General features: G+C 50.7%; 1 protein-coding gene across 1 annotated transcript in view; it reads left to right on the forward strand.

The window, feature by feature from the left end:
- Positions 1 to 16,914, forward strand: part of Ass1 (argininosuccinate synthetase 1) — a 50,401-nt gene extending 33,487 nt beyond the window's left edge. Inside the window, exons 13-16 of the mRNA NM_007494.3 lie at positions 6,354 to 6,485; positions 10,923 to 11,079; positions 14,970 to 15,035; positions 16,616 to 16,914. Of these exons, the coding sequence (NP_031520.1) occupies positions 6,354 to 6,485; positions 10,923 to 11,079; positions 14,970 to 15,035; positions 16,616 to 16,661 (401 nt within the window). The 3' untranslated portion in view covers positions 16,662 to 16,914. The remainder of the gene's footprint in view (positions 1 to 6,353; positions 6,486 to 10,922; positions 11,080 to 14,969; positions 15,036 to 16,615) is intronic.
- Positions 16,915 to 18,958: the final 2,044 nt, after the last annotated feature.

The raw sequence follows: 18,958 nt of genomic DNA on the forward strand, positions 1-18,958 counted from the left end.
TGGCTTCTTGTCACCCATCTGGAGCTCGGTCCTCAGCTCTACCTAGATGTTGTGTGTGTGCCTGTGGGCAGCTGTCCCTAAAAGTACAGGAGTTTACAGTCTTGGGGAGGGAAAATTGCTGTATAGCCTTAGACAAATTGCTTTCTGTCTCTGAAACACTAATCTTCAAATGGAAGAGCCAGCGGCCAGGAGAGCTCTCCAGGAGTTTACACGTGCCTGTTTCCATGCTTGGTAAGCTTAGGGTACCCAGCCTTTATTTCTACACTCCACGCATGTGTGAGAAGGCAAAAGCAGACAATGAATGAGGGTACTATGGACTCCCCGTGAGGAGTTTATTAGGTGAACGGTGACAGAGGTGCTGTTAATCGTTGATTATGTTGAGGGCAGAGCTGGAGTTCTCCAGACCTTGGTGTATGGGGGGGAATGTCATTTGTATTGATTTTACAAAGCTGGTAATTGTCATCCATTCAGAGATTACTCTTGTCTTCTGGGGCGGGGGCCAGGGGGAGGAAGAGCATAGGGGGTTGAGCAGCATCCGCATCCCAAATCCCGGGTCTGGGTGGCCTGGCTCGCATGGCAGGCCCTTGTGGGGAACCTACAGGGTCAGAGCCTGAGGGCTGGGGAGCCTGGGTGGATTGGCTTGGCTGCATTGTGGCTGTTTACATACAGTCTTTAATATCACATCTGCTTCCTAACTCCAGAGGGGGGCTAATTAAGTGAAGTGAATGAAGTCAGTGGGGAGAAGCCTGAGGAGGAGGAGGAAGGGGAGGAGGAGGGAGAGGAAGGGGAGGAGGAGGAATGAAAGGAGGAAGAGGAAGGAGAGGAGGAGGAAGAGGAGGAGGAGGAAGGAAAGGAAGAAGAGGAAGGGGAGGAGGAGGGAGAGGAGGAAGGGGAGGAGGAGGAATGAAAGGAGGAAGAAGAGGGGAGGAGGAGGGAGAGGAGGAGGAGGGAGAGGAGGAGGGAGCCTGGGAAGGAGCCTACTGGCTAAGTCTGTCCCTCCTGCCTCTGTGTGTTCTTTACCTCACTCTTCTCTGGCCTTCCCTTATGGCTTCTCACCCACGCTCCTCTCCCCATTCTGCTCCTTCCTCCACTCACTGCCCCCCAGTTCCACCTGCCAGTCCCTGTCAGCTTTCTTATCTTCCCTTCTGTCTTCCGTCTTCCCGTTCTCTCTCCCTCTTGCCCCCTGAACTTCATTTTCAGGAGAGCAGCTCGCTGCCCTCTTATCTAGTCTCCCCGCACACCTGTCCAGCCCTCCCAGAGCCGAGCTCTCATACAGCCTTACAGATGAACAGCAAGGGGAGACCTGGGAAACAGAAGACTGGGGTAGCAAGGTCAGGCATGGCTAGTCTCACACACCCAAGCTGATCTGCAGGATGGGCCACCTGGGCACAAGAGCCTAAAGAATAGCTTAGACTCCCACCCTGACTTTCTCTCATCACCATAGCAACCACCTCCAGCCTTGGTCCTGGTACCTAAGAAAGGAGCCCTGGGGCTCCAGTCAATCTATCTTCTACCGTCTCTCTACCTGTCCACCTTCCCAAACTCCTTCCTTCCCCTGAATGCCCGAGCCTCCAGTCCACATACCCTGACCTCTAGCCTGACTCCTGTGGGTTTGGTAGAGTCTACTTAGTTTTACCAAATTTCTCAGCCCAACCGGCAATCTTGGCAACGGATGAGAAGAATTTGAGCTGCTGCAGCTGTGTAGTCCCCACCTCGTCCTCATGGTCCACTCTCCCCCTCCCACCACCCCAGCTCCTTGGCCTCCCCAGCCACTACCCCCCTTCCTAGTGGTAATTAGGGTGTGATTGAAGCTGCTCCACAGAGGGCTGCTGACACCTCTGTCTTTCTCGTAAACACGGGGAGATGAAAATAGACACTTGGAGCCGCGGTGCGTGTCACTCTGAAGATGTCTGTTGTCTATTCCACAGCAGCGCGGGCTCAGCTGTCATTTCCCCCCTCTTTGCTCGGTGGTTTGTATACTGACTGTCAAAAGCCCCAAATCCAGTCTTTTAGAATTAGGTTTCTGTCACCGATTTTTTTTCAGAACTACAGAGAAATCATCTGTACCCCTACCCCTGCCAAGAAAGGAGAGAGCTTCAAAATACACACGCACGCGCGCGCGCGCGCACACACACACACACACACACATGCACACAACTAAGAGAGCTAAAAACAAGCCCTTTCTGATCAGCCACAATTAACTTTAACACCGCCTGAGATGGGATCAGGCATATTAACTGTGCTCATGTCTCTTGCCTGGGACTTTGCTGTAAGCCTGGGACCTTTCGGCAACCGCTGACAACCTTGGGCTGGTATGGAACGCTAGAGGAGCTGGCTTCTGCACGCACTTCTGCCCACTCTTAGGTGCTGGTGTTGCCAGCCTCATTTTCCCAGGGGATATCTGCAATGGGCAGTAACTTGTAGGCCTTGGGCAACTGATGGATCTTTCTGGAACCCTAGATACCTGTGTTGTCCTCTCCCTGGCCTGCTGGGGGTGACGCTTCAGTTTCTCTCGGTGTGCCAGGACAGGTTAGAATCTAGTTGCTTGCTCTCGGTACCCATGTCAAAGGTTAATGTGTAAGATCCACAGTTACTTAGCAACTTCCTGTTTTCCCCTTTCGGGGCTCTGAGAGGATGCTGGGACAGACCAAGGCCATGCAGTCAAGCCAGATGCAACATCAAGTTGTTGAGACTTCTGGTTCCAATTCCAGCTCTGCACAGACAGCTGGCTTGGGAAGGAGAGAAGTGCAGAGAGGGCACCCGAGTCTCTAGGAGTCAAAGTGGGGTGCTGCCACCTCTATTTACAGCCAGTATAAGGACAGGCTTCTCCACGCTGTACAAAAACAGATCGTCACAAACTCCGCTGCCTTAGTCAGTATGAGTGGCTGGGCTGTGTCAGAGGTGACCAACAGGCCATGGGAAATCTCTTTGTGATGCTGTTGGTGTTCCTAGGGTGACTGAGATCCGCCTCAGTCCTTGTTTGTATCCCTGCCATTTTGGAGGCAGATTCTTCCCTGCATTTGTCTGTCTTTCTAAGCAGCCTGCTGGAACTCACTCTGTAGACCAGGCTGGCCTCGAACTCAGAGTTCTACCTGCCTTTGCTCCTGAGTGCTGTTGGGTTTTATGTTTGGTTTGCTTTGGGTTTTTTGAAATAGAATCTCAGATAAGGCAGGCTGGCCTTGAACTTCTGATCCTCCTGTCTCTACCTCCAAGCCTCCTGAGTCCTGGAATTACAGGGGTAGAACAGAACATCCAGTTCTTAAAGTTGTTGGGCGTGGTGCATTGCGGTACTGAGAACTGAGCCCAGGGTGTGTGCTAGGCTCTGTGTTTCCTCCTCTGTAATGGTTTGCTAGCTCTGTGTTTCCTCCGATGTAATGGTTCGCTAGTTGTTGTTTCTAGACACTGTCGTGTTCTCTAACCCAGGCAGCCACCACCACATGCCTCAACCTCCCCACTGCTGGAATCACAGCCATGTGCCACCAGGACCTGCTCTTCCTGCTGAGGTCCCAGGTCCCTGCCCTCAGGCTGTCAGCCATGGCTTTTCTTGGTCCTCCTGCCTGTCACTGCCTCCATCTGGACTTTGCTATGGGAGTGATGAGGCTGGGAGCCTTGTACACAAACTTGAGGGCATCAAGGGGTGTGGTGGGAGTCTTCAGATAGATTCTGGAGGGTGGAGGAGGTTCCCTAAAATGGCAGCCTCATAAGTAAAATGGGACAGGTGTGTATGTGTGTGTGTGTTATTTGTATGTATATGTTCATATATGTTTTGGGGTGCATATGTTTTCAGGTGCACTCCACACAGGTGTACATGTTCAGAGGCCAGAGGTCAATATCAGGAGTCTTTATCATATATATATATATATATATATATATATATATGTATATATCCCATCATATATATATGATATATGTGAGAGAGAGATAGAGTCTCTCACTGAAGCTAGAGCTTGCTGGATTGGCTAGACAGGCTGGCAAGTGAACTCCAGGGCTCCTCCTGTGCCCACCCAGAACCAGAGTTAGGGTTACAGCAACCACTTTTTAAAAAAGATTTATTTATTTATTATGTATATGAGTACACTGTAGGTGTACAAATAGATGGTTGTGAGCCATCATGTAGTTGCTGGGAATTGAACTCAGGACCTTTGAAAGAGCAGTCAATGCTCTTACCTGCTGAGCAATCTTGCCAGCCCACAACCACCAACTTTTCTGTGGGCACTGGGATCTGAACTCAACTCTCCACGCTTGTGTGGTAAGCACTTTAGCCAGTGCACGGCCTCCCAACCCTGGGGTAGCTTTTACATGGCATGTGTTGCCTGAGACCCTGCACCTGAGTGTGTTCTTAGATTCCGATGAGTGCTGACGCATGGGGCAAGGCCCTGAGAGGCCACCTGGAGCCAGGACTGGAAATGCAGATTCTGGTCTTGTTTCTCCTTTGAGACACGGTAGCATAGGCAAGTCACTACTTCTTAGATTCCATCTTCCTGTCTGTCCAACAGACTGTTGGCCCAGTTCAGAGACCTTAGGACTCCTGAGGGGTGCGAAGGATTGATAAAGGTACCTCCCTGTCACCCTCCAGCAGGACCAGAGCCACAGTTTCTATGTGCTAGGCCTCTGTCTGCATATATTGAGTTTTAGGTTGGCCACCCCTTAGAGAATACAGATAGCTTTGGTCCTAAAAGGTCTTTTCCTTCTGAGTTTCCCATTCCTTAAAGATCAAAAACCAGCCAGCTAGGTGGCTCAGTGCATCTAAGTGCTGGCCTTGTTAGCCTCACAACTTCAATTCCCAGGACACACATGAAGTTAGAAGAAAAGTCAATTCTGGAAGGTCTGATTTCTACACACACTCACATACATGCACGACAATAATCAAAATTTAATTTTTTACAAAACCAAGTGGACACCAGTTTATACGGTGCTAGGCTGGAACCCAGGGCCAGGCCCCCAGCCCCCAGGCATGTTAGGCAAACACTGTATGGGAGTCCCGGCCCCAGCTCTGGTTGCTGTCTGTGAGGTATGGTCTGGTTGTGGAGCCTAGGTTAGCCTCAGATAACCTGTTCCTCCTTCCTTGGCCTCCTCAGTGCTTGGTAGAATTGTCCTCCCAGACTGGCTAGCATGTCACTGTTGCTGAGCCGCATAGGCCTGGGGTACAGGTGTGCAGTCTTCTGCCTTTTGTTTGTTTCTCTGTGAGGCCCTGGTGGTCCAGACCAGGCTGGCCTCGAACTCAGAGATATGCCTGCCTCTGCCTCCTGAGTGCTAGGATTAAAAGCGTGTGCCACCACTGCCCCCTAGCTGCTTTTAAAGCTTTATTGTGGAAAGACTGAGGAGTTGCCAAGACAACAGAAAAGCCGCCTCCTCAGCACCATGCGTTGGGAAGCATGAAGAGAGAAAGCTTTTGGATCAAATTCTGAGCATGGCGCTGCCCCTGCCCTTCCTTCAAAGCATAGTGGACACAGGTTTATCCAAAGCCATGCCAGAACAGGGCCCAGCACCAGGACAGGCACAGTCCTGCCTCTTTGGTGCCTCTGTGCTTCAGATAGAGCATGGGACTACTGGTTGACAGCTCAGCCAGGGCCACCCTGTCACTTTGGAGACCTTCTAGCTTAAGCAGGTTGTGTTACAAATAGGTCGACTAGGTGAGATGACCCGAAATAAGTTGGCTAGGTGAGTTGACCGGAAGGGACTTGAGCAAGCGCCTTTCTCCAGACTGGGCTTTGCCTTCTGTAACCAGCTAACTCACAGGACAGCTGGCCATACCCATTAGGGATCCAGGAGCTCAGATTCCATTCTCTCCCTATCCAACCACTTCTCAGGGGCTCAGCTTCCCCATCTGTAGAGTGGAGCCAGTGCTCAAGCCCCAGGCAACCCCAGGCATCTCTGAAGATGTAGCTGCCCAGGCCATGTGTGCACTCGCGTGTTCATGCATGTGTGTGCACAGCCGTCCCCCTCCCCCGACTCCCCAGTGGAAGGGAGGAAGGGCTATTTGGGGCCCTGGGCTCCACCGTAGTTGGTTTAATTACAGGTTTTCAACTGCAGGCCGGTGGGCATGCATTGGGGAGGGGGGCACTGCTCAGAAACCCTGTCATTTTCCCGCGTCTGAGGGCCTCTTCAAAGGGGGGCATCTAGACATTTTCTCCACAAGCCGCAGAGTGGACTGTCGTGGCCCCAGCATGAACATAATGACAGACGCATTTTGCAGCAAGCTGGGAGTGAATGGCCCGACTGGCTTGTCTCCTGTCAGACAAGTCATTATTTTTTTTTTTTTTTTTTTTTTTTTTTGTCATTTGCTGACAGTTTGGGTTTCATGTGTTTCTCTCTTTTTTTCCCTTTTTCCCCCTGCCTGGAAAAATGGCTAGGTATCTACGAGACCCCAGCAGGGACCATCCTTTACCACGCTCATTTAGACATAGAGGCCTTCACGATGGATCGGGAAGTACGCAAAATCAAGCAGGGCCTGGGCCTCAAATTCGCAGAGCTCGTATACACAGGTATGTCCGAGTCCCAGCCGCCCCTGGCACTCCACCCCCAGTGACGCTCCACCCCCAGGGCCCCTAGGACTCAGACCTTCACTTTCATCAATTATGCCTTCCTCCCATCTAGCCCCACCCACTAGCATCCTCTTCAGAACTCTCAAGTACACATGGAAGGTTGGACCAGGGGTGAGGGACAGAGGAAGGGACAGTGGGGTGGCCTTTTTGTGAGTGCCAAGGGAGACATGGAAGCCTCCAAAGTTGTTTAGTTGTATCCATTACAGTGTCAAAAGAAGGACTATGAGTCATTCCCAGTGTTAGCCAGACTGAATTCAGTAGGAACCCAGTACTTGGCAAAGATATAGGGCTCCAGACAACCTGCGTGGTTCCCACAAACCTCCCTGGTGGTCTAAGTTTCCTTCTACAGATGAGGAAATGAGCTGGGAGCCTGTAGGGAGGTGGGAGTGAGGGCTGGCTTGGGCCCTGTTAATCCTTCCAGAAGACACTGCTTACTAACCTTCAAAAGGGCATGCGCAGAGAAGCACATGCGTGCCCTGAGCAGTTCTGCTCCGGGACCCAGACTTTATATACAGTCTTCGTAGTGGGAATCAGGGGCCCTAAGCCCCAGTCCCTGATCAGACCTGGCTTGGTGCCCATTTTTCTGCCACTTGTGAACTAAGAATCATTTTAAGCTTTTTTTTTTTTTTTTTAATGATTGGAAAGGAAACCAAACTTTCATGACATGGAAATTATGTGAAATTCAACACAGCCCTCATGTCCCTGTAGTCCCTTTGGGCTGCAGTGGCAGGGCAGAGTTGATTTAGCAGAAACCTGAAGGCATACACAACCTACAACAGTGGCAACATATGCCTCTATCCCAGCATTCTTGATCCCTACAAGTTTAAGGCAATCCTGGGCTACACAATGAGACCCTGTCTTTAAAAAAGACCAAAGCAGTGCTATCATACACCTATAAGCCAGGCACACACAGGCACTCGTGCACGCACGCGCGCACACACACATACACACACAGGCATGCACACATACACACACACACACACACACACATATGCACTTGTTCACACTCATTTATAGGAGACATTTTCTGACCTTGTCTATAATATTTGCACCTCCTTAGTTTGGACGATTTTGTCAGGCAGCCTCTCAGAAAACAGGCTGTTGCTGCCAACAGCCAACCTTGGCAGTTTTGTGGGCCGGAAGTCTGAGTGTCTGGATAGATGTCAGTCATAGCCACCTGGCTGAGGCCTCTGGCCACGCCTGTCCCCATCCCCATCCTCCCAGGCCTGCTGGAATCCATCCCAGCCTTGGCTGGCACTCTATCCTCCTGCCATTGTTCTCAGCGTTGAAGTGCAATCCCCCCTCTCCAGGTACAGACAGGTGTTTAAATATCATGGCTTCCTACTGGCTCGGCAGGACTCCGGTGCTTAAAGGTGGATTCTGGTTACAAAGTGGGATTGACATTAAGACATGGCAGGGCGTAGGGGAGAGGAGAGAGCACCTGGCTTGAGTGCCCAGGAGGCATCCCGAGGGCTGAGCCTGGCAGAGGACAGTGGGCGGGCTTCCGGGATCCCACAGTGTCAGCATCTCTCACTGTCTGCTGTCTTTTTGGCACTGGACTAGGCACCTGATGGGTGTTACCTAACCTTAGCTGCACAGAGATGGGGAAACTGAGGTCCAGGCAAAGATACTTTATCAGAGGTCTTGTGGCTAAGTTACAAAGGTTGAACCTGACACAGGCAGGCTTCAAAAGTCACTCCCACAGGACCTGGGAAGCTGTTAGAAAGGATTGATTGGGGGCGGGGGGGGGGGGTGCCATGACACGCCCAGGAAGCCTTGGCTACAGGCACAGTGCCTAGGTTGAGTCCCTGCTCTGTCAGCCAGCAATGAGCCCTGCAAATCCCAAAATGAGGCTGAGCGATTAGGAGCTTTCAAAGGAAATAAAACCTTGGAGCAGAGAGAGGAACAAGGCAGGGAGCAAGACTTAGACCAGGTCGTTATTGCTAACATTAACTCTGCCATATCCAGGTGTCCACAGAGGTCAGAGCCAGCCCTCTGGCTGTCCAGAGTGCTCTTGATTGGCCCCTTGCTGGAAGGAGGCATATTGCAGACCCAGCCTGGCTGGATGCTGCCGCTCCTCTCCCTTCTCCTCAGCTGTCCCATCTAAAGAGTGGAAATGGCCACTCCGAGGCATGGGTGTACCATGCATCTGGAACAGCGCCAGCGACTACTAACTAACTGAGACCTGGCGTGATTTCCAGTGTGGGCGCTGAGAGGCTTTGCCTCTGCTTGGCTTTATGGTCTTAGGTAAATCTGTTTCCTCCCTGGGCCTCAGTTTCCCCTCCTGTAAATCCCAAGGGCTCTAGGGCTAAGACGTGCTAGGGTCTATTCCCTTCCCACTAAGCACCCCGGTTCACAACCCATCACTCTACCTTAGAGCTACCCTTTTAGCTTTTCTGTGGTCTCAGGGCACAAATGGGGAGGTTGGGACACAGAGAAGCCTTCCTAGGTTCATAGGCTTCCAGGACACTGTCCCTGACTCTGCCTGATCATCTCCCTCTATTCCCCTTTTCCTGATTTCCCTACTGGCTCTACGGAGTTCAGTGAGACGCTCTTCCCGGTCAGCCCAGCAGGACTCCAGCTTCAGGACCCTGAAGGCGCCTGACGAACATTTTATTTAGTAGCTGTACCTCACCTAGTTAACACGCCTCCTCCCGCCTGTCCTCAACATGAAAATGGGTGTAGTGTATAACTCTAGCAGACACTTGTTCCAATCAGAACAGAGGCCTGTATGCTGGGCTTGGGCCAGGGGAGCCCTCTGTAGCTCAGCCCCAAGCCCCACCCCCTGTGCACCGCAGGCCTGAACATGCACGATCTCTCCTGTGCCATGGGACCAGGCTGCTGGCCCATTTCAGGCCAGGTCCACTAGGGAAAGAAACTTGAGCCTAAGACCCCTGTGGGCTAGAGAAACAGATCTCAGATAAAGCCAGGGCCAGGGCTCTGAGACTGATCTCTGCCCTTCCTATCAACAGCTCCATCTCCACCTGCCTTCCAGCCTGGGAGGATAATGGACTAATTATCCCAACTGAGAAAATCAAAGAGCAGGCAGGACACAGGGATGGGGGTGTGTGTGAGGGGGGTAGGGATGCAGGGCGGGGAGGGTGATTGATGTCCCCTCCCAAAGAGACCAGTGGCGTTTTAAAGTCCTTGGTTTAGAAGTGTTCCATCAGATCTGAATCCTGCCATGGTCCTGCTGTGTGACTTTGTACATGTTCTTTGCTTCTCTGGGCCTTTCTCCTGGTTTACAGTAAGGGGCCGTCAGAGGTCATAGTGTTGGAACAGCAGAGTTAAGTGCTCACTGAATCCACATATCCCTGCAGAGCAGTTAAGTAATCATATCTTGCTATGCGCGTGCGCACACACACACACACACAAGACTGAGCCCATCCCTTCTCTGTGGTGCCTCTCCAGGCCTCTAACAGTAGCTGGGCCTTGCTAACCTACCCTCTTATCAGGGTAGGAGATCACAGACCATCTGGCCCCACAGCTGCCCGGGTGGGCTCACCTTCCTGGCTCTTTCAAAAACCTTCTGCCTGGCCTGCCCCTCCCCCAACCCTGACTATGGCCACCTGCTGCTGTCCCTTGGATTCTGGGGCCCTTGCTCTCTCCTAAAGGAAAGGCTGTCTGTCCAAGGATGTTGGGCTATAGGGGGAGGAAGTGTGCTTCCTCAGTGCTGTGTGCAAATAGAGGATGCTCCGGTCATATAAAGGAAAGCACCTATCATGACAGGAAATAGTCACTGACCCTCAGCTCCCACTCACAGACTGGGTCAGCTTGGACAAACTGCTTGCTCTGTTGACTCTCCTCTTCCTCCTCCATTGGAGTATAGGGTCACGGGGCAGAGAGAGTAGTTCAGGGCCTACCCAGGACACCATCCAAAGCAGTCCCGCATACCCAGTGCTTGTTGGGTACAAGGGCTTCACTCAGCACTGCTGCATTATTTTGCAGGAATGGAAACAGCTGTAGGCCCCAGAGCCCCATAGCCTGTCTGACCACAAACCAGGCTGGCCTTTCTGGGTGCCCTCATTGCTTAGCCTCATGGCATGTGCCTCTGAGCCCTATCCAAGATCTCCTATCTTCGTTAGCAAAATGGAGCCCTCTTGGGTGAGGGTCAGGGTCTTCCCATAACTCCTGTGTATGCCTGTGCATGAAGAAGGGGTATGCCTTCCTTCTGACCTTTATGCCTTTGGGGACAAGGAGGTCATTTTTTGCAAGATGGTGGGATGGGGACACAAGAGTGTGTTCCTCAGCTCACAAGTGAGTAAGGCAGAACCGAGCCTATCAGAAGGTAAGGCCTGGGCTCTGCTCCTGCAACCCCATCCTTCCTGGGCCCTGGCCTAAGGCCATCCAAAACACATTCATTGTTTCTTCCTGCAGGTTTCTGGCACAGCCCTGAATGTGAATTTGTTCGCCACTGTATCCAGAAGTCCCAGGAGCGGGTAGAAGGGAAGGTGCAGGTGTCTGTCTTCAAGGGCCAAGTGTACATCCTCGGTCGGGAGTCTCCACTTTCACTCTACAATGAAGAGCTGGTGAGGTAGGCTCCCTGTGCCTCAGCCCATCTGGGCTTGTCTGGGCATCTTTCCCAGCACATTTTTGCTGATCTCATGTCAAGCTCTTTGTGAGAAGACAGTGAGATGTTTATGATGGACATACTTCTGTAATGTCATGGAACCTACAAGCCAGGTGGGAAGAAAAGTGTCAGTCAAATGATAGCTGTGAGCTACAGATGTGGCTAGGAGTGTCTGCCTAGCGTACAGGAAACCTCAGGTTACAGTTTTAGCACTGTATAAACCAGTGCACATCATTGTAGCACTCAGCCAGTAGAAGCAGGAAGATCAGAAGTTCAGTGTCATTTTCTGATGCAAAGTAATACTGTCCTGAGCCACATGAGACTGACCCCAAAAATCAAAACAACAACAAAAAAAAAAGGAGGCAGGCAAACTGAAATGTGGATTAGAAAAAAAATGGCCGAATAGGAAAAGGATAGTGTGGCTGGGTATAAAAGTTAGGCTGTGGCGCAGCTGCCTTATCAGGAGTTGCCTGGAGGATTTAATGGATTCCAGGGATGGCACCTCTGGTTCTGAGCCTGGGAAGGGCTTGGAAGAATCCAGACATACAAGGAAAGATACCAGGGAGAAAGGAAACTAACAAACCAGGTTGTAAGAAGGGCAGGGTCAGATGTTCAGGTCCTATGGCTACCCTGAAGAATGGTTTTCATGGAGTGCACACAGGCAAGGGTAGACACTGGCAGTGATGCTCATAAGGTTGCCCGTGAGCAATACTGGCAGTCTGGACTGGGTTGGTGATCCCCCAAAACCAGATTGAGTCAACCTATCTTTAGGAGTTGCACTAGATGTGGAGGGGGAGGTCAGTGTGCAGGAACACACTGTGGACGAGTCGGGGCATGGCTGTGTTTCCTGTTGGTGGTGATGATAAAACCCAGGGCCTTACACTCACTAAGCAAGTGCTCTACCACAGATATAACACACACACACACACACACACACACACACACACACACACACACTCCCTGCTGTCAGGGAATGAGAGTTGCGGGAGTCTCAGATGTAAGTGTAGGAATCTCTGAGATAGCCCGGAACCATTTTGTCTGCTTTAGGGCAATGAGTACAAAATGAAGTGACATTGGAGGGCCTCAAGCTTGTTCTCTGAAGTTGTGGACAGAAGAGGCCACTGGGGTCAGGGGAGAGAAGCAGGGAATCCTAATGGAGTCTCCAGGATCTTCCTTCTGGAAGGACCAAGCAGTGGGTCTCTGGCAGACGGGAGTCACCTAAGCTGGTACTGCCTAGGCCATCCTCCATGACCATGCCCAGTGTTTGTTTTGACATGGGAGACATGGGAGACACAGGCTTCACTTATGACTGAGGGTAGCCTGCCCTGAGAAAGCCAGCCGTCTCCTCTGGGTGCCACTTGGCCAAACTGTGGGTGGGGACAAACCCTCAGAGACAGGCAGCACTACCAAGAAGTACCGGAGGAGGACCCCAGCCCCAGCCGGCTCAGGCGGAGGCCTGGCCTGCCCTCCCAGGGATGAGTCGGAATTAAAGTACGAGTTTTGTTTGGCGTTCAATATTATTTCTCTCCTTCCCTTCACCCAGCCACGTTGAGTTGCTTCCCCCCACTTCAATCTTTCTAAACACTTTATAAGCCATAAATATAACCGAATCAGTTTAGATCAGTCGGGGTAAATGTCAAATTATCTTCTCTCTTTCTCTCTCTGGCTCTTTCTCCCCTCCCCCTCCAAATGAACAGCCTCTAATAATCTGCCCAACCCTTCATTAAACCTTACAGTCTCACTCGGGGAGATTAAATGAATAAAGTAAAAGGGAAAGGGGGAAGACGGAGAAAAAAGCAGAGGCACTTATTCTCACTGTGTCTCCGACCATTTCCCTTTTCTTTTTGATTTCTACATCGCTGACTTGAAAGCCCTTGAGTGACAGCGTCACAGGGACCAGCGAGGAAGCCGCGAGAGGTAGCAGAGCTGGAAATGCCGGGCGCAGTAGGTAGAAAGTAATGTAATTATAGAGCAGGTCAGAGCCACTCGAATGAGCAAAAATAAAAGCATAGAGGTTTTTCTGTAGACCGTCAGAGGAGGTAAAAAAAAAAAAAAATCATTGTAAACTCTGTTTCCACACCCCAGCCCCCCGACACACACCAAAGCACTATTTGAAAAAGAGGTTTTCCGTTCTCAAACAAGCTCCTCTTGGGACTCTGGGCAGCCTCACGGGGCAGGGCTGTCCTTGGTGGGCTGTCTCTGAGGGGCTCCTGGAGCTGTTTGTCCAGGTTGGCTTGCAAACGGGTGGAGGAGCGATTTGTTGCTTTGTTTGGTTTGTTGTTGTTGTTCTTCTTCTTCTTGCTTTGTTTGTTTGTTTTTGAGATGAGGTCTCTTGTAGACCAGGCTTTTCTTAGATGCAATATGATGACCTTGAACTTTCCTGTACTTCAGACTCCAGAGTGCTAGGATTACGGCGTGGAGTTTATTTTGACTTGGGGGTGGAAGGAAAGGAGGACCCTGTGTGGCCCAGGTGAGGGAAGGTTCAGCTGCCAGCCAGTCTGCTCTCAGGACTGAGTACAGGGGCGCTCGTAAAGGTGAGGGCTTTGGACAGAGGTGAGGCTGGGTTTCCAGAGCTTGTGAGCCAGAAGGCAGGGAGCAAGTGATGTTGTGCCTTGTGTGTCTCCATTCCCGGCACTCACAAATGCACCTAAGTGGGCAAGGCTTGAACATTATTGCACAAGTTGGTACCCTGGTCTAGACCAGCCTTTCCTAACTTATGTAGGCACAATAAAGGACACATCGGTGCACACATCTTTCCCCCAGGAGGGAGCATATTGGTTAGTGGCCAGCTCCTGGTGTTGTCAAGACCCAAATCCCAAAGAGAACTCTGGAGAAGGGGAGAAAAAACAAAACCAAACAGGAGACAGGGTCATGGAGGGCGTAGTGTGGAGTGACTTCAGGACCACAACAGCATCAAGGTTAAAACTCCAGGCCCCAAGGAACATGTGCAGAAACTCTGTGTGTTTTAGGGGAAGGTGAGAATGGAGAGTCAAGAGTTTTACTACATAGCCTAGGCTAGCTTTCTCCTCTCCACCCTGGTGCCAAGGCTATAGGTGAATGCCACCATTGCTGGTTCCATGTGTTTTAGGGAAAGAGCCACAGTTAAGTTGGAGGTGTGGGTTCATTGCCCAGGGTCAACCCAAGGGGTTGATTAAGAGCTGGAAGTTAGGTGTGACTGAGACTACAGGACCACAGTGACAAACATTGGAGAGAGCCACTGATATATTCCCAAAGTCTCAGCCTTGGGAACCCGCATACTTCCCTAAGCTCTCTGAGATACATGACAGACCAAGATGGCTGCCGGCATGGGCGGCTGTGGGAGAAAGAGCCAGAGGGTAGAAATGGCAGAGAGGGTGGTTGTACTGAGGCCCACCGCAGGTGACAGATGCTGTGGGAATGCTCTGACCATGGGGTGCCTGGGTGTCAGGATGGTTCTGTAAGGTCTGCATGGTTGGACAAACCAGGGTAAACAAGTTGGACTGTGGGACTTCATGCTATAAATACCTGCCAGCTTCCCTCAACTCCAGAGAGTCCATTAGCTGCTCCAGGTAGAAATATTAAATTTATGGGTCATTTCAGGCCCTGGTTCTGTAGAGGACCTCAGTTTACAAATGGCAGGAAGAATTCACGGGCCCAGAGTTAGCAGAGCTGGGACCCAACCTGACACCTCTACCTGCCTCGCAATTCTTATACTCAGGATAAGTCTTATACTCAGAGCATCTGGGGGTTACCTGGCCACTGACTGCCAACATGGCGCCTGTTCCCACACAGGACTCCCAGAGTTAGACTGAGTCGAGGAGGGACTCCGGGGTAGGGTGGCTTGGCCTTGCTGATAAGCTCTGCTTTTCCTGCAGCATGAACGTGCAGGGCGACTATGAGCCCATCGACGCCACTGGCTTCATCAATATCAACTCGCTCAGGTAAGAGAGAAACTCTGGATCATGCCAGTCATCAGAGGCCTGCAGCTATGGCAAGCCGGTCCCGGTGTGACACTGACCCTTCACGCACCACGATGTTCCCGACCATGCACCTCTAGTTCCTCAGTACCCAGCCAGCTCCTGTTCTCAGCAGGGCCTGATAGCCAACAGAATCAGCGGGGACTGGATATATGGCTCCCTGTATCCTGGCCTGGGCTCTAACAGTTGCCCTAATATTTCCAGCCACAAAGACGTGGGGCTCCTTGACTGGAAAAACCAGTTGAGGAAATGCCCTGAGGAGCGATAGAATCTTTATGCTGCCACTGTTTCTGAGCTGGAAGGTCGGGTGGCAAGTCAGTCGCTGTGGCCTGGGGCTCATATGCAATAGCTGAAGTTGCTTGGACCCGGGGGACTCACACCCCTTCCCAATCTCCAGGAGGTTCAAGGGAGGGTGTGAGGTGCCCCCTACTCCCCAGTGAATCCCATAGGAGCCTATGGGAATAAACCTAACAGCTAAAGGTGTCCAGGGCTGATATGTATGCTCATAGACACAAGCAAGGTCATTCATTACCACAGCTGCCATAGCCAAGCTGGGCCTGGGCACTCCTCTAGATCATTCTCATCCTTTAAAACTTTTATTTCATTCATGTGTATGGTTTGTGTTTTTAATATGGAAATCAGAGGACACTTTAGGAGGTCAGTCCTTCATTTGGGGGGGGGGGGGACGGTGTTTCAAGACAGGGTTTCTCTGTGTAGCTCTGGCTGTCCTGGAACTCACTCTGTAGATCAGGCTGGCCTCGAACTCAGAAATCCACCTGCCTCTGCCTCCCAAGTGCGGAGAGTAAAGGTGTGTGCCACCACCACCGCCCTGCTGAAGGACAGTTCTTACCGTCTACCATGTAGGCCCCGGGGATCAAACTCAGTCCTTGAGGCTTGGCAGCAAACACATTTACCCACTGAGCTACCTTGCCAGCCCCTCATTTGCTTTAATTCTTAGAGAAATTTGAAAATTCCCTAGACACAGGCCCAGAATGGTCAAGAAACTTGCCAGGAGTCGGTCAGAGAGGAGTCGTGGTGCCCAGCTAGGAAGACCAACTCTAGGTTTTTCATTGACAACTCCAGATTCTCGGGGCCTGTGTCAGGAAGATAGAGATGGCTTCTCTGTCTGGCAATGTGCCTTAGGTTCCCGGCAGCCACCCCAGGTCTGCAGAGACCTCTCTGCAGCCACAGCCCCCAGGCCCCTCCACCTCCTGCCTCCTGCTTCGCCTGTGGCTTATAACCCCATAAACCTTTTGAAATGGCCCAGAACATAATGGCCTCTTCATTTCTCCTATTGCCTGTTAAATGCTTTATCTTCAACAATGACAAACAATGTTTTCCCCTCTGATAAATTAATTACATTATCCTGATTGGAGGAGCCAGGGGAGGCTAGGGCAGGAGAGGGGACTGAAGAAAAAGACAACTTCACATACATCTTAACAAACAGCTGCCCCCACCGCCCCCATCCTGCCTGAATTAATTGAACGGAGCGCATGTTGTTATTGTGAAATTACATTTTTCTTTGTTTTCCATCTGGTTTACAGGCTGAAGGAGTACCATCGCCTTCAGAGCAAGGTCACTGCCAAATAGACCCTGACAAAGAGGAGCGGGCCTCCCCACTCTGCAGCTCTCCCAGGCTTCAGCATTAATTGTTGTGATAAATTTGTAATTGTAGCTTGTTCTCCACCACCTGACTGGGGCTGCTGTGTCCCCCCCCGCCCCCCCACAGCCTTTGTTCCCTGGTCCCCTATAGCCTACAAAAGTGGTCATCCAAGGGAAGGGAGGGTGGCGGGCAGCTGCAGAAAGCATAAAATGACAATTAAAAGAAGTTACATTAGTCTTTTATTTGTCTCTGCGTGTGTGCCTGTGTGCTCATGCCTAGCCCAACCTTGTTGTCTTCCTTTAAACAGTGTATTATGCCATACATGTATATATGTACATGTATACATATAAATAAAATGGGGTGCACATGTATATTATATATGTTATATATAATATATATAAACATAATGTACACATATAAATATAATAGGGTGCACATGTATATGTATGTTTATACATAATACCATATATAATATTATATACCACGCATATATATAATAGGGGGTGCTCACCTGGTGCTGCACTACAAGCCATTATGAAGCCATCAGACATGGGCACTGAGAACCTAACTTGATCATTTGTAAGAGCAGCAAACACTCTTAAGCTCCTAATGGGTGACCCGTCTCTCCGAATGCCCCCAGCTCCTTTATTTTTGAAGTGTGGTGGAAGTTCATCTTTGCCAAAGAACCTGCTTATCTGGCAGGGGGATCCTCCTCTCTCCTCCAGCAAAAACCAGGAACCTAGGAATGCTCTCTTGTAGTTGTTTTTCAGTCGATACATTTGAGAACATATCACCAACCCCTTCACTTGAAACTCCTATGTATGGTGACGATGCCACATGAGATGAATGGGAAAAGAGGAAAGTGCTGAAGTTAACGGTCTTTTGTGAAGCCCAGGCTGCGGTTCTGTAGAGAACTGGCCCAGGAATCACATCCCCAAGTGGCTGACACCTGACCTGGATCTTATCCCCGGGAGTTAGCCATTGCACCTGATCCCAAGTGAAGACAAGTCACCTTAGATACCCTCGGGTGTCCGAAAATGCAGGGAGAGAGGGGCCTGGGGAGTCAGTGCATGAAGTGCTCGCCATCCACCCGGCACCCAGGAGGCAGATGCAGGGGTTCTGTGGGGCTTGTTTGTAAGTGAGCTGGAGGATCTTCCTGCACCGGCTTATTAGTCACCCCTGTGTCTCCTCATCTTGGAGAGGGAGTATTTTTCCTTGTTTTTAAAGTTACACTTATTTATTGTGAGGGGATACTCTCATGTCCAAGTGTGCAGCATGGGGAGGTCAGAAAGCAACTTTCAGGAGTCAAACTCAGCCCTTCTGGCTTGGCAGCAGACACCTTTACCTGCTGAGCCATCTCACTGGCCCCCAAAGCGTCTTCAGTGGGGAGACCAAAACACCAGCTGCTCTGAGCCCAGCCTGCATCTGCATCGTGGGAATCTCCACACTGCTGTCTTTCTCCACTAGGGTTCCTTTCACGCCTCTTTGATGGCAAATGCCCATGGTGAGGTGAATGGTTCCTTCACCGTGCTGCTCTTGCAAACGCCCGGGTTCGTGCGGTGGTGTATGCCTGCAATCACTCGATCGCTCAGGAGCAGGCAGGTCACTCAGCATGATCTCACAGTGCCGCATGTGAGATCACATGTGAAACCACATGTGAATATGAGCTACACACTCTCTTTTCTACCCTGCAACAAGGCACAGAGAATGACCTTGCCAAAGGCCACTCAGCCAAGGACAGAGCCCGCTCACTCCTGCCGCTTGTATGTTTAGACGATACTTTACCCATCGCCCACTCACAAAAGCTACTGACATTTCCCGTTCCTTTTTCATTCACATTTGTTCTATTTTTATAATGATTTTTTGGCAGTCATTTAGTTAAAAGATAGTTAAAAGATTTCTAGGGTCGCCGGGCACTGAATTCAGGATCTCCTATATGCTTAATTCTACCACTGAGCTACATATCTAGCCCTACCCAATACCAAACACACACACCATGCATATGCAGACAATCAGGTCCACACATATACATAAAACATAAAAACAAAATAATTAATTAAAAATAAAATCTTGAGGGCTGGAGAGGTGTCTCAGTGGTTAAGAGCACTGGCTGTTCTTCCAAAGGACCTGAGTTCAAGTCCCAGCAACCACATGGCAGCTCACAACTGTCTGTAATTCCAGGTCCAGCGGATCTGACATCTTCGTACAGGCAGAACACAAATGTAAATTAAAAAAAAAAATAAGAAAATAAAGTCTGACATTTCCAAACTAGAGATAGTGGCAC

Source organism: Mus musculus, chromosome 2, assembly GCF_000001635.26.
Source record: "Mus musculus strain C57BL/6J chromosome 2, GRCm38.p6 C57BL/6J".
Taxonomy (NCBI): Eukaryota; Metazoa; Chordata; class Mammalia; order Rodentia; family Muridae; genus Mus; species Mus musculus.